Source organism: Scomber scombrus, chromosome 3, assembly GCF_963691925.1.
Source record: "Scomber scombrus chromosome 3, fScoSco1.1, whole genome shotgun sequence".
NCBI classification, from domain to species: domain Eukaryota; kingdom Metazoa; phylum Chordata; class Actinopteri; order Scombriformes; family Scombridae; genus Scomber; species Scomber scombrus.
The window spans coordinates 24,406,978-24,419,608 of record NC_084972.1 but is presented as its reverse complement, the minus strand read 5'-3'; the positions used below and the strand labels follow the sequence as shown (position 1 = coordinate 24,419,608).

The following is a 12,631-nucleotide window of genomic DNA, read 5'->3' as shown; positions in this document are numbered from 1 at the left end:
AACTGTGGGAATCAGTTTTTTTTTTAAAATACCTTACACTATACGTATTTAAACAGTGACACAGTGTGTGTTAGGACTCCTCAATGTACTGTTGTGAAATGTGTCTAGACTCTGCTTATGAGGTGTCAAGTCTCCGATTATATAATGGTACAATAGCACAATTAAGTTACCAGCATTACATAACAGTTTAATAAGTAGATATACAGTCATCAGCCTCTTCATTAGGTTCACCTGGGCAGTCGAATTCATTCCAATACAACAGCTCTGCCATAAATTCTACATTTATGAAGTTTATACATTTTCAGTTTTTGTTGACATTGTCAGAAAGGTTTATGTTTATTATTGAGGTTGTAAGTGGTGGTGGTGGTGTACTGGGGTGCATTATCTCAGGATATTTTAACCTTAGCTTTAACTTTATATGTACCACTTGTACAAACAGAACTTGGTAAAAGTGATTTCAAATAAATAATTTTGCAGCGCACAAATGGAACGAGCTTCAGAAGATTTTAAAAGTGGACTCTCTTATTTCATTAGAGCTTTTTAAACGTTTGTATTCGTATGTTGTCAACCGTGTTTGCACATGTTTCTCTTAGTGTGTGATATGTTTGACTTATTTATTGTCTGCTGGTGAATTGTGTGTTGTGTGGATTTCTTGTACACAGGTCTGTCTTGAAAAAGAGATTCACATCTCAATGAGACTACAAAGGATTCAATTAAAATGACCGGTGTTCCTAATATGCCCTCGTATGTAATTGAGTGGATAAAATATTAGGAACACCATTCAATATAATGCGTCCTAATACACATAAAGCAAAATTATTACCTTCCTGACAATGTCAACAAAAACTGAAAATATATAAGCTTCATAAATTTAGAATTTATGGAAGAGTTGTTGTATTGGATTGCATTAGATTGCACAGGTGTCTACTAAAGAGGCCAGTGAGTGTATGCTTCCTGCACAAACTGCATAAGCTGCTGTTTTATGTTGTCTGTTGGGGTTGAAGTCAGAGAACAGAAATATGATAAAAAATAAAAAGGCAGGATCCATCATTGGTTTGCCTCCTGACTCACCAGAGCTAGTCATGGAGAAAGGAGTAGGTAAGAAACTCAGCATCCTGCATAATGAGGACTACACACTGCTGAAGAGCTCCTTTAATGACAGACTTGTAATGCCAAGGTGCTTTTCAGAATGATTTAGAAGATCCTTTATACCTTGTGCAGTGAAGTTTTTTAATGAACATTGTTGTTGACTGTTGAATGTTGTTGATTGATTGATTGATTGATTTGATGTGGTGTCTTGAACTAATCTTGCACTGCCTGAGTATTGTGTTTCTTTCCTGTATGTTGTTTGTCTTTGTTTAAGGGTGACATGCAGTTTGTCCTCTAGGTGATTAATACAATCTTATCTTATCTTACATTAACCAATCAATGTTATTCTGTCCTGACTAACCTGTTGTTGTTGTTGTTGTTTGTTTTTCCACAAAACCTTTGCATGCTTAATTGATGGAGCCATTGAAGTAAGGATATATAAATATATGCTTTTTTTTTTTTGATCTTTAAGTTATTTTAAACACCATTAAAATGACATAGGAACCAAGTTACCATCCTGCGCTACGACCATTTTTCCCTGTGACACTTTATTCTTGGGTGCAGGTGCATCATATATTTGTGTCCGGGCAGCTGTAGTGAAAGTCATGGCAGGTCCAGATCCGATCAAAACTCTGCTGTATACTGTCAACAACCTGCTGAAGCAGGAGAAATACAAAGCAGCATTGGCAGTGTTGAAAGGCTTCAGAAATGGCGCTGTGTGAGTGAAACTGGTTCAATAAAGTCTTTAGTTTGACTGATCGTCCAGATAGTTTACTTCGCTAACTTCCGGCTAGTTGCTAAAAGGTCTTCAGATGCTGATCAGCTGTAGTGTGGCTATAGTTAGTTTAGTTTGGATCTATTATGATAACTTATGGAGATATTGTAACCCTTATATATTGTTCTGGCCAAATGTGACCCATTTGTCCAGCTGCGTGCAGTGAAACCTCCATAAACACTATTTCAACCTGAAGTGTTATGACTGTTCTTAAAGTTTATTAGAACAAAATGGAAATATTTCATCTTTTAAATTATTGTGCAGCTTATACACATTTTTGTACATATGAAATACGTACTTACGGGTTAAATTTGATCCCTATTTATTCAGAAAATATAAAAAAATCACCATTCAGAAATGTTGCTTTCTTCTGATAGCTGTTATGTTCTCTTGATTTATGTTGTACAAAACCATATTATTGGGTAATTATGAATGTTTTTGTGTAAAACCTGAACAATACACACTATACGCTTTTTGAAAGCTTCATTAAGGGTCAAACACCCATTTATTAATGACTGATGAGGCATTTACGAATGAAAAACAGATGTTTGCTCCAGAAGTTTATCATGAGGGGAAACTGTGAAGGGTCAGAATATGAACAGTGAGGGTGAAATAAGACTGTATTCATGGTATTGTGTTATAATTCTGCCTCTTGTTCATATGTTTGAAGAGATTTTGTTGAATACTTTTATGTTTGGGTATGAGTACTGTAGATTGTCTTGTAGCTACATGTTTTCCCAGCCTGCATTTTCATTATCTTGTGTTTATATCTCAGATATGGAGCCAAAATCAGAGCACCACATGCCCTGGTGATGACATTTCTATTCAGAAGTGGCAGGTAAGAATTCAGCTGTAAATTATTTTTAAGTAGTAAGCATGCTACTAAAAGGAAGAAGGGACATCCACACTCTGTCTTCACTTGCTCAAACAATGTATGCTTCTGAAACGTTGTATATATTAAAGGAAAGGATCTGTATTGTACAAGTGAAGACAGAGTGTGGGTGTCCATTCTTTGTTTAGTACGTGGCACATACACTACCCAGGTGTGGAAGAGATTTTTGGATGATAAGTAATAGTAACCTGCAAGTGCCATACCTGCCATGCCTCTGAAGTGTGAACCTGTTTTTCTTCCCTCTGTCAGTTTGAAGGATAAACTCAGAGCCATTTTGAAGGCCACATACACCCACTCCCGCAACCTGGCATACTTTGTGTTCACATACAAAGGACTGCAGGCCTTGCAGGAGAAGATCCAAGGGAAGAGCTTGCAGTCTCACTCCTTTCTGGCTGCCTGTATTGGAGGATGGTTAGTGTTTGGAGATAACAACAACATCAATAGTCAGGTATGACAGGCCTGTATTCACAAATCCACTTCTGTCACGTTTGCTCTTTCCTTTATCCTATCTGCACAACACAAACCCAAGACTGATTGCTCAAATAATGTTCCCTATCCATTAAAACTCTTTATTTTTTACTCTAGATCAACATGTACTTGCTGTCTAGGATCCTGTTCGCCCTTTCTCGCCTGGCTGTAGAGAAAGGATTCATCCCCCAGCCTAAAAAAGACCCTTTCCCACTGTTCGCCACCCTGGTGTGGGGCATTGTCTTGTGGCTGTTTGAGTATTACCCTCACACCCTCCAGCCCTCACTGCAGTCCTCAATGAACTACCTCTACCACGACAGCAATGTGTGGCATGATATCACAGACTTCCTTGTTTACAACAAACCAAGGACTGCTGCTCAGAAATGAAACTTTAGTTTTTTTCCCGCAGTATGGAACAGCGTTGTCCAAGATCATGATTGCATTTTTTTTTACATAATTGTAAATATTCCAAATATCTTTGATTGTTGCCTTCTTTAAATTATAAAGAATTTAGTTTGTGAGTTTAATTAAAAGATCAGTATTATATCAGATGTACTATATATATATTTTACTTTGTTCATTTGCACTGATTTTCATGTGCCATCAATCAATTTTCATCATTTCCACTACTATACTGTTGTTTTCAGACAAAATCAGCTTTTAAATAGTGATATCTGTATCTATCCAGTATGGGTTTTTTTGTTTTTGTTGGCTGATTTTACATTGATTGATTTACATATCCAGGGGTATTTCATTAAATACAATAAAAGACAAAAAAGATATTGAATTGTGAAACTGAAGTTACACAGAGACACAAAAATGTTAACATCTGCAAAATCATTATCAACTTATTTGATTATTTTAAAATAAAACATGAATGCTACCCTTTGGTTCTTCTATAAAAAATGCACACATTTCTAGAAATGGCAGGTTTTTTCTGCCAAAATGGATTGATAGTTGTGAGTGTGGCAAGCGTAGCACTGCCGAGGGTGTTTCCCTTCAAAGCAGTACGCAGGTTATAATTAAACTAAAATATGGAGTAATCTGTGTTGTAATATAGTGTAATGCTTGTATTTTGTTTGATCTATTTAATGTAAAATCAATTCCCTCACACTAAAATGTTGTTGATATACTTTTAAACCATTATGTATAAAATCTGTATGATTAACACGCACTCTGTCATGTGCCACTGTTATATAATGTGAACTGAGGGCTGAATTAAATCTCTTTTCAGTCAAACCTGTTTCCAGGCTTTTCATCACTTTCAAAAGTTTAACATCTGTCTAAAATGTGGCTGCAAAATATTAGGATGACAACAAAATGTACATTGCCTCAGTGCAGCATTGACCTTGAATAGGATGCAGAAAGTTGAGCACTAGAAAAATGTTGCAATGTGTAATTAATTCAGCATTAATGTTTTAGATGTTTGCAATTGTCTGTGGTGGAAAATATTAACCGACTTCTGTACTTGGATGCAATTTTGAGGTTCTCTACTTGAGTATCATCATTTTATGCTACATTTACTTCACAACATTTTAGAGGGAAATATACTTTTTACTGCACCGTTTTATTTCACACTTATAGAATAGTTAGCTACAAACAAAACATGATCATCTTGTTAAAATATGATGTCATGTTCTTGAATAAACTACCTAATAGTATATAATCTAGTTACAATTAGCTGACGTTGACTCAGCTGCAAGTCAAATTTTGACTTTTACTTTGTGGTATTAGATACATTGAGTACTTTATTAATCTTAAAGAAAAATTACAGTGTTACTACTTTTTCATATTTGTAACTTTGTCATTTTAACTGTACTACATGAACTTGAACTGATCACTTAAAATTATAAAGAAAGATGATACATCATGTAAAGCACAAGAAACCTGTATCACATTATTTGATTAGTTATGTGTCCTAATGGGAACTAGTGTCAGTTTTACAGATCCAAATGTACCATACACATCACCAGAATACTTCTACTATACATGTTCACCCTTTAACTGACTGTCAATAAATGACTACGTCATTGGTAAAAAAAAAAAAAAAAAAAAAATTTAAATCCTAAAATTCCTGACTGTAACTTTCCTTGCTCGATGTGATCAAAAATTGCTTTTTGTTTCTTTATACTTAATCTTTAAAAGGAGTGACAGAATATTACGTTTAAACCTGTGATATGACGATACCAGAGAGACTGATATCTTTCGCTGACAGACAGAAAGATAAATGAAGCCACAGCCCCTTGTTGTGACCTATAGTCTCAGTATTCATTCACCAAAAATGCATCCCAGCCAATAGACTGCTTACAGCACCGGTCATTATAAAATGATCGCATGAGAGCTATTTTCTCTTTCAGGCAAGTCTGAACATAGAAATACTGATTATCTCAATGTTAACTCCCACGCTTCTATTAATGGGATTAAGTAATTGTGTCATAGTGCAACACGATCATAACCAGGATACTAGTGGGCATGTAAATGCACTCAGCATCTTTAACATTCAGGTGACTGCTGTTGTTGTCGGATTAAATAATATCTGTTCAATTAAATCTAGTTCTAGCTGGGAACTTTAGACAGTGTGTATGATGAGGGCGACAATGTGCCTCAAATACATGTAAACTGGTGTGGGATTCTGGACTGGCTCCTTAAAGATTTAGAGGAGCATTAGTAAAATTTTATCTATTATGAACAATAAATATATATTTCTGATCATGAAAGGAAAGACGGAAGCTGTCTGCAATATAGCTGTTTTATTTTATTTCATCAAATAAGTCACTTCTAAGGAAAATTATACAATCAGCTTGCCCGCACGATGTGATGCTCACAACTGGTCTAATGTCACTAGATCTGGTGATCTGGTAATCTGGTTTGGTTTGATATCCCCTCAGTTTTACTACAAGTCTTACATCAGTTATTTATGTGTTTCAAACCTTTGTAGAGGATTGCCTAACAACTAATGTCATCATCTTTATTTCTCTGAGGGACTGGGTGAGTCTGATTGCTCACGTAAATCTAAAACGCAAAGGCTTTTCTCTCTTAGGAAAATCTGTCATTCACAAAGGGTGGTGTCCAATTTGGTGGTGAATGTTTTGTTCAACATGACTTAAGGCACTTGGTTACAGTTTAGAAAAACCAGTTCACTTTCTCACCACTACTTGTCAGATGCCTTTTTAGGGTGGGGCGAAGGTTTATATAGCAGTAGAGGGTAACAGAAGGGACATACAGCACTACGGTGAAAAAGAGACACAAACAAATGGAAGGTGAGATTTGTCTCCCTTTTTCTCTGCTCACTTTGTTTTACTCTTTAACCTACGCAAACTTTTTGATCTTTTTACTCTTTGTATTTTGGTTAAACGTTTAACCAGTGTCATCTCACTGTTGAATTTAATTTTGTATGTAATTTTTCTCATCTCCTTTTATAGATTTGAGCATTAAATATGTCAGCGTGGAAAAACCAGAGAACCTGGAGAAGCACAGGACAGAAGGCTTCAGCAGCTCCAAACCTCTGGTGGTCAGAAGAGGAGCCCCTTTCAAAATCAGTCTGCAGCTGAAGGGTCGACCCTTCAACCCCCAGACTGACACTGTGGGGATCAAAGTTATGCTAGGTACTCTTCTGGATTTTTTTTTTTTGTGGGTAAATATTTGGGATCATATCTTTTTTTAAAGCTCTTAGAGGTTCTTCCAATAATCAGGAGCTGATATATCAATGATCTCTCAAATATTACAAGTTACTCCTCACCTGAGTGAAGCTCCAGTAATGGGAAATACTTTCTAAGTATTTTTCCTCATTGTTTTTCTCTCTTCTCTCCTCAGGCCGCCTGTATGTGACAATGCCGGTCACTTTCTCCACAAAGGTTTCTTCATCCCGTTGGAGCGCCTATATGGACCCGGAGTTCATGAACCTCCAGACTCCGTCCATTTTCATCTCATCTCCTGCCTCTGCCTCAGTGGGTAGCTATAGATTTCAGCTACATCTGTTCACTCAGGAAAGCAAGAGGAGGTACAACTTGGGCAAATTTATCCTGCTGTGCAACCCCTGGTGCAGAGGTGAGTGGGCTACAAAATGTTTTGGTAGTTTATAATGTTAAAGCAGCAGTGAGCTGCTATAAATAAATAGATAAACATAAATGATAAATAAATAGATAAACATAAATGATCTTATGGATATGGTTTGTGTGGCTGAATGACCTCATGCTCTCATTCAGTCTTTTCACCACAGTACACGGGTGATGAGCTGTGTGCCATTTGTAAGTCACAGTGACTCAAATGTCTAGCAGCAGTTTTGAGAAATAGATGAGCATTAAAATGGTAAGTGTATACAGTAGCATGTGTTTTAAAATGTATATACGGGAATGTACTGAATGTCCAATGTTTATGGCTTGCAGAAGATGCAGTTTACATTCCCTTTGAGGACCAGAGAGAAGAATACGTCCAGAATGACTCTGGGCTGCTGTTTATGGGGACAACTAAAAACCTTGTGTCAAGACCATGGTCCTTTGATCAGGTATGAAAACAAATCTATTGAGCAGAAGTTTTGTATATGCTCCATAACAAAACAAATCACAGCAGTTCAGTTGACTAATCTCAGCTGCCTGGTGATTTTTTAAGGCTGTTGCATTCAATTATTCATTGTAGTATTAATTTATTGGATTGCATTTCACTGTATCAGGATTTGCTTTTATTGTGCCCACTGTCTGTATATACTTTAAATCATTCAGTTGGATTGAAAAAAACTCACAACAAAAAGTGTTCATGCAGGGGAGTTTTAGGAAAATAGTTACTTTTAGAAGTAATTGTAGTGGGTAAAACAGCAAAACAGTAATTACATAGTCTAGTGATGATACTTATAGGTGACAAAACATACCCTGACCGCAACTGACACATACTGGCCAATTGTTAAGAATGGGTTGTGCTTTGAGCATTATTAAAAGTTAGTCTAATTCTCTCATTTCTTTCTCTCTGCCTGTAAAGTATGAGCCTAGTATCCTAGAGACGTGCCTGAATCTGCTCCAAGTCAGCCCTCAGCACCAAAGGGGCAGACGGAGTGATTACCTGAACCGAAACAACCCCATCTACATCGGCCGGGTTGTGTCTGCCATGGTGAGTGTCAACAGATTTCTACACTGAGGAAAAAACACAACTTGATAACATAAACCTCAAGATGGGAATAGATCCCTTGCTCCCAGTATTCTATTTCACTTCTTTTTTTTAAAAAATGTACTTTGATGACATGAGAGTCACAGCTGCTTATTAAAAACAAGTTGTGCATTGAACTGGGACACTGTGTTCTGCAGATAAACACACACCTGCTGCAAAAATATGAACACTAAATGTCACATGCAGTGACAGTGTAATTATTGCAGTAAAACTGTCTACTAAAGTATTTTTTAGGCTGGCATTGTGACTCAAATTATCACCCTTCATCATGGCAGATGTGAGATGCCTCAACTTGCTTTATGATGTTTGGGAGCTTAAGTGCAAAAAAAAAGAAAAAAATTAAGAAAACGACAATTCTTGTTTTTTAGATCAACAGTGAAGATGACCGTGGAGTGCTGAAAGGAAACTGGTCAAACAATTTCAAAGAAGGAGTTCATCCCTCCACATGGACTGGGAGTGGAGACATCTTGAAACAGTGGGCCCTTTCTGGTTACAGGCCAGTCAAGTACGGACAGTGCTGGGTGTTTGCAGCTGTCATGTGCACAGGTAATTACAACCAAGAAGACTCAAAACTTTTCAAACTGAGTCATTTGAGAAGTTTGTAGATTTTTTGATCATGAAGTATCATACATCTAAGATTTTCTGTAATGATATCTTGACATCTCATCTTGATGACACACTGGATTACTTTTTCCATGACGCAACGTTGAGTTATTGCCATCAGCATATAAACATGTATTAACGCATCTTACGTCTATTAACACATTCTTCAGTCATGAGAGCTCTTGGCATTCCTTGCCGTGTGGTCACAAACTACAACTCTGCTCACGACACCAACAAGAACCTGGTGATTGAGGAGTACTACAACGAAAAAGGGGAGAAACTCAATTACAGCAAAGACAGCATATGGTTAGTAGTGACATTGACGATGGGATTTTGGGATACTATGTGGGGATTTTGATATCTTTTTGTCACTTTCTGAGTTGAATGAAGATTTTTAGAAGTTAGTGTTGTAAAACAAAAAAGTCATTAATAATTTTATATTTAACTTTTGCCTTTCTCGACAGGAACTTCCATGTGTGGGTGGAGTGCTGGATGGCTCGACAGGATCTGGGATCTGGAATGAATGGCTGGCAGGTTTTGGATCCGACCCCCCAGGAAAGGAGTGGAGGTGAGTTAAAAAACCTTGTTGGTCCTTTTGTGAGACGTTTTTCACTTCTTTGGTCACCTCTGAATTTTTCCAAGTCAAAATCGTAACCTTTTTTCTTCCTTCTTTTATCCCAGGAGTGTTCTGCTGTGGCCCAGCCCCTGTCAAAGCCATCAAGGATCAGCGCATCGACATGTTTTATGACATCCCCTTTGTCTATGCCGAGGTAAATGCTGATGTCCACACGGTCATAGTGAGCCAGGGTCGGGGAGTTGGCTACAGCAAAGACACCGAGAGAGTTGGATCCCTCATCTGCACCAAAACTGTAGGCCTCCCCAGACTCCAAAACATCACAGGAGACTACAAATTCATCAAAAGTATGATCCAAAAAAGGAAAATTAATTAATTTGGTTTCTAACTGCTGTTTACTCCCAGGCATAGTTGCTCACTTTTTTCTCTCTGTCTTTACACTAAAGGTCCAAATCCCTCACTTGCATCAAGAAGCTCCACAGTAGCGGAAGATTCAACACTAAGGAGAGGTAATTAAGAATTTTGATTTTTTAATACATTACGCAGACTCATCATCTGTTTAAACACAAGTCATCTCATGCACTGTCTGTCATTTTGCACATGCAGCAAGTTCATCCAAGAAGGTGCTGGTCTCCCTGAGCCTGGATAAAGCTCCTGTTGCTGGAGAACCTATCAGCTTCACGGTGAAAGTCATCAACAAGCAGGATGTTGCCAAGACGATGAAGGTGTGTCTCAACGCCCAGGCTAAAGAATACAACAACAGCCCCTCAGAGACCTTCTGGGAAAGCCACGGCATCATGCAACTGGCACCCATGGAAGGTAATTTGCTTTCCACTCACTCGCTGACTCAGATTTTAATTTCTAAAAGGACTGTTGCGGTTTAAATTCAAAATCGGATATGATGATACGTTTTCACACATTGTCTTCTCTCTCTTTCTACATCTGTCTGTCTTCTTACAGTCAAGGTGCTGAGCCAGCAGATCCTCCCAGTCCAGTATGAGGATGTGGTGGGAGATGACCTGATCAACCTTGCAGTAGTCCTGGAGGACACGGCCAGTCAGGAGCTCTGCCTGGCCTCAGAGGAGTTCAATATCGCCAGCCCAAACCTCCTCATACAGGTAATTTACAAACAGAGAGATTCTGAATGTTAATCAGCAATAGTTTAGATTATGTGTCAATTGTGTTTTGGGTTTTATTACTCAAGAAAACAAAGTATGTATTAAGCTATCTGTGTGTTTCATGTGATTCATGATTCACTTGCAAGAATCAAAACCTATTTACCTTAATTACACATTTTATGAAACAATCCAACTTTTCAAGAAATAGAATATATGTAATATTGTCTAATTTTAAAGTTATTGTGGTGATAAAGAGGGTTCACTAACAGAAAAATGTTCTCTTCAGGTTGAAGATGAAAACTCTACTGGGCTTAACAAAGAGCAGACTGCCACTGTGATCTTCACCAACCCATTTTCTCAGCCAGTGAGCGGAGTACTGACTGTAGCTGGGGCCGGGCTGATCCAAGAAAAACTTCTCTTCAGGTAAGACACAAGTTTTGTTGTCTTTAGTCTTCATGCTGAATGTCGAACGCAATTGAGTGATTTATGCACATAATAAATAGTTGCAAACATAATTGGCTGAAGGAGTGCCTTAAACATAGGAATGTCACTGTGCAGTACATAACAGTACAGTGTGTCTTTGCTAAAGGAATGAGGGCTAAGATACACTTGTATTGTGCTGCTTATGTTTGTGTTCAGTGTTCAGACAGGTGTGCCTAAGATAACTGACAAAATGTCCAAGGACAAAGAGTGCTGTAGATAAAAATATAATCTTGCAAATTAATATGAGCTGAACTTAGACATTCACAGGGAATCATATTAGCTCAACTGTCACAATCAAAACTTTAATGACAGGTGACAACAAGCCGCAGGATACTTTTTGACAAACCAGCAGGTGTCAGATATTCACGATTACTGCAGTAGTACTGTAGTACTGAAGTGCTACCTCAACATTGTGAGAACTTTTGTTTAATATCTTCTCTGTGTCTCCCTGCAGGATGCCCCTATTGCCTCCAGGATTATCAGTGGAGCAGCGTATCACCTTCATCCCCAACAAGGTGGGAACAAAGATGCTGCAGGCCAGCCTGACACTCACAAATATCAGATCCACTATCAGAGGCTTCAAGATGATCTCTATCAAAATATAGAAGTTAGATCTTTTTTTAATGTCTTTTTGCCTCATTTGGCGCAGTTGTTGCATCGGGGCACAGTACATATATTTTTAATTTCAGTTCAGCCTTGCCTGTAAAACAGTTTTTATAAGATGTAACAACTCGGTTTCCCAAATGATGGAAGAACAAAAAAGACCTATTTACTACTGTCCAACCACACAATCGTCCTTATTTTTATATGTTTCTGTTTCTGTTTATTCTGTTTAAGATGTGAATGTATGTCATATGTATTTGATTTACTATTTATTTTTGCTATTTATATAAATGAGCTATGAAAATCAATATTGCAACTGGGAAATCTGCCATTTTACTTGAAATTGTAAAGCCGCAAGTATTTTTTGAATTAATTATTGTGATTGTTGCTTTGTTTGAAAAAATAAACTAAAAAATGTGTTTCAGTGTATTGTAAATCACATTTGTTTTGACAGTCAAAAATCTAATTGTGTTAATGCAGTTCTTTTACTGCCCTGTAGAGGGAGAACTTTCCTTAAAAAATAATAATATGGGCATCTTAATAATTTCATGTAATTCACACAAATGTCATTAATAATTCATTTACTTGCAATTAAATCCCCTTTTGTTTCATAGAAATGTGTGAAATTAAATGAAACTCGACTCACCTTTCCCCACAATACAATTAATTTATCTTTATTAATCTATTTTAACTGTCTGTCAAAAACAAATCCACAATAAAGCATTATATACAAATAATAGCTAAGCTGACAGGCAGTGTAATAGGCACATGCACAACCATACCAGTTCATCTATATTACAAACAGATTATTAGGAAATTAACCGAGGACAGAAAAGAAAGAGAATTAAAATAAAACATACAAACATATA

At 37.2% G+C, this 12,631-nt stretch overlaps 2 protein-coding genes across 2 annotated transcripts; both read left to right on the top strand.

The window, feature by feature from the left end:
- The first annotated feature begins 1,654 nt into the window (after positions 1-1,654).
- Positions 1,655-4,447, top strand: pxmp4 (peroxisomal membrane protein 4). Its single transcript, XM_062415937.1, has 4 exons — positions 1,655-1,807; positions 2,640-2,702; positions 3,006-3,204; positions 3,342-4,447. The coding sequence occupies exons 1-4, from the start codon at positions 1,695-1,697 to the stop codon at positions 3,609-3,611; spliced, it is 645 nt and encodes a 214-aa protein (XP_062271921.1). The 5' UTR covers positions 1,655-1,694; the 3' UTR covers positions 3,612-4,447.
- A 2,030-nt stretch (positions 4,448-6,477) lies between these two features.
- tgm5l (transglutaminase 5, like) lies at positions 6,478-11,862 on the top strand. Its single transcript, XM_062445433.1, has 14 exons — positions 6,478-6,484; positions 6,647-6,829; positions 7,038-7,271; positions 7,610-7,728; positions 8,196-8,324; positions 8,750-8,927; positions 9,155-9,290; positions 9,449-9,552; positions 9,666-9,905; positions 10,005-10,067; positions 10,165-10,377; positions 10,519-10,676; positions 10,963-11,099; positions 11,614-11,862. Exons 1-14 carry the CDS (start codon positions 6,478-6,480, stop codon positions 11,762-11,764), a joined length of 2,052 nt encoding a protein of 683 aa, XP_062301417.1. The 3' UTR covers positions 11,765-11,862.
- Positions 11,863-12,631: the final 769 nt, after the last annotated feature.

Bases quoted from the DNA above. Each gene is read 5' to 3' on its own strand.
- pxmp4 (XM_062415937.1), top strand. From the start codon at position 1,695: ATGGCAGGTCCAGATCCGATCAAAACTCTGCTGTATACTGTCAACAAC. The intron at 1,808-2,639 runs GTGAGTGAAACT...TTTATATCTCAG, and splicing joins GGCTTCAGAAATGGCGCTGT to ATATGGAGCCAAAATCAGAG. The intron at 3,205-3,341 runs GTATGACAGGCC...TTTTTACTCTAG, and splicing joins ACAACAACATCAATAGTCAG to ATCAACATGTACTTGCTGTC.
- tgm5l (XM_062445433.1), top strand. The intron at 10,068-10,164 runs GTAATTAAGAAT...TTGCACATGCAG, and splicing joins AGATTCAACACTAAGGAGAG to CAAGTTCATCCAAGAAGGTG. The intron at 10,378-10,518 runs GTAATTTGCTTT...GTCTTCTTACAG, and splicing joins GCAACTGGCACCCATGGAAG to TCAAGGTGCTGAGCCAGCAG.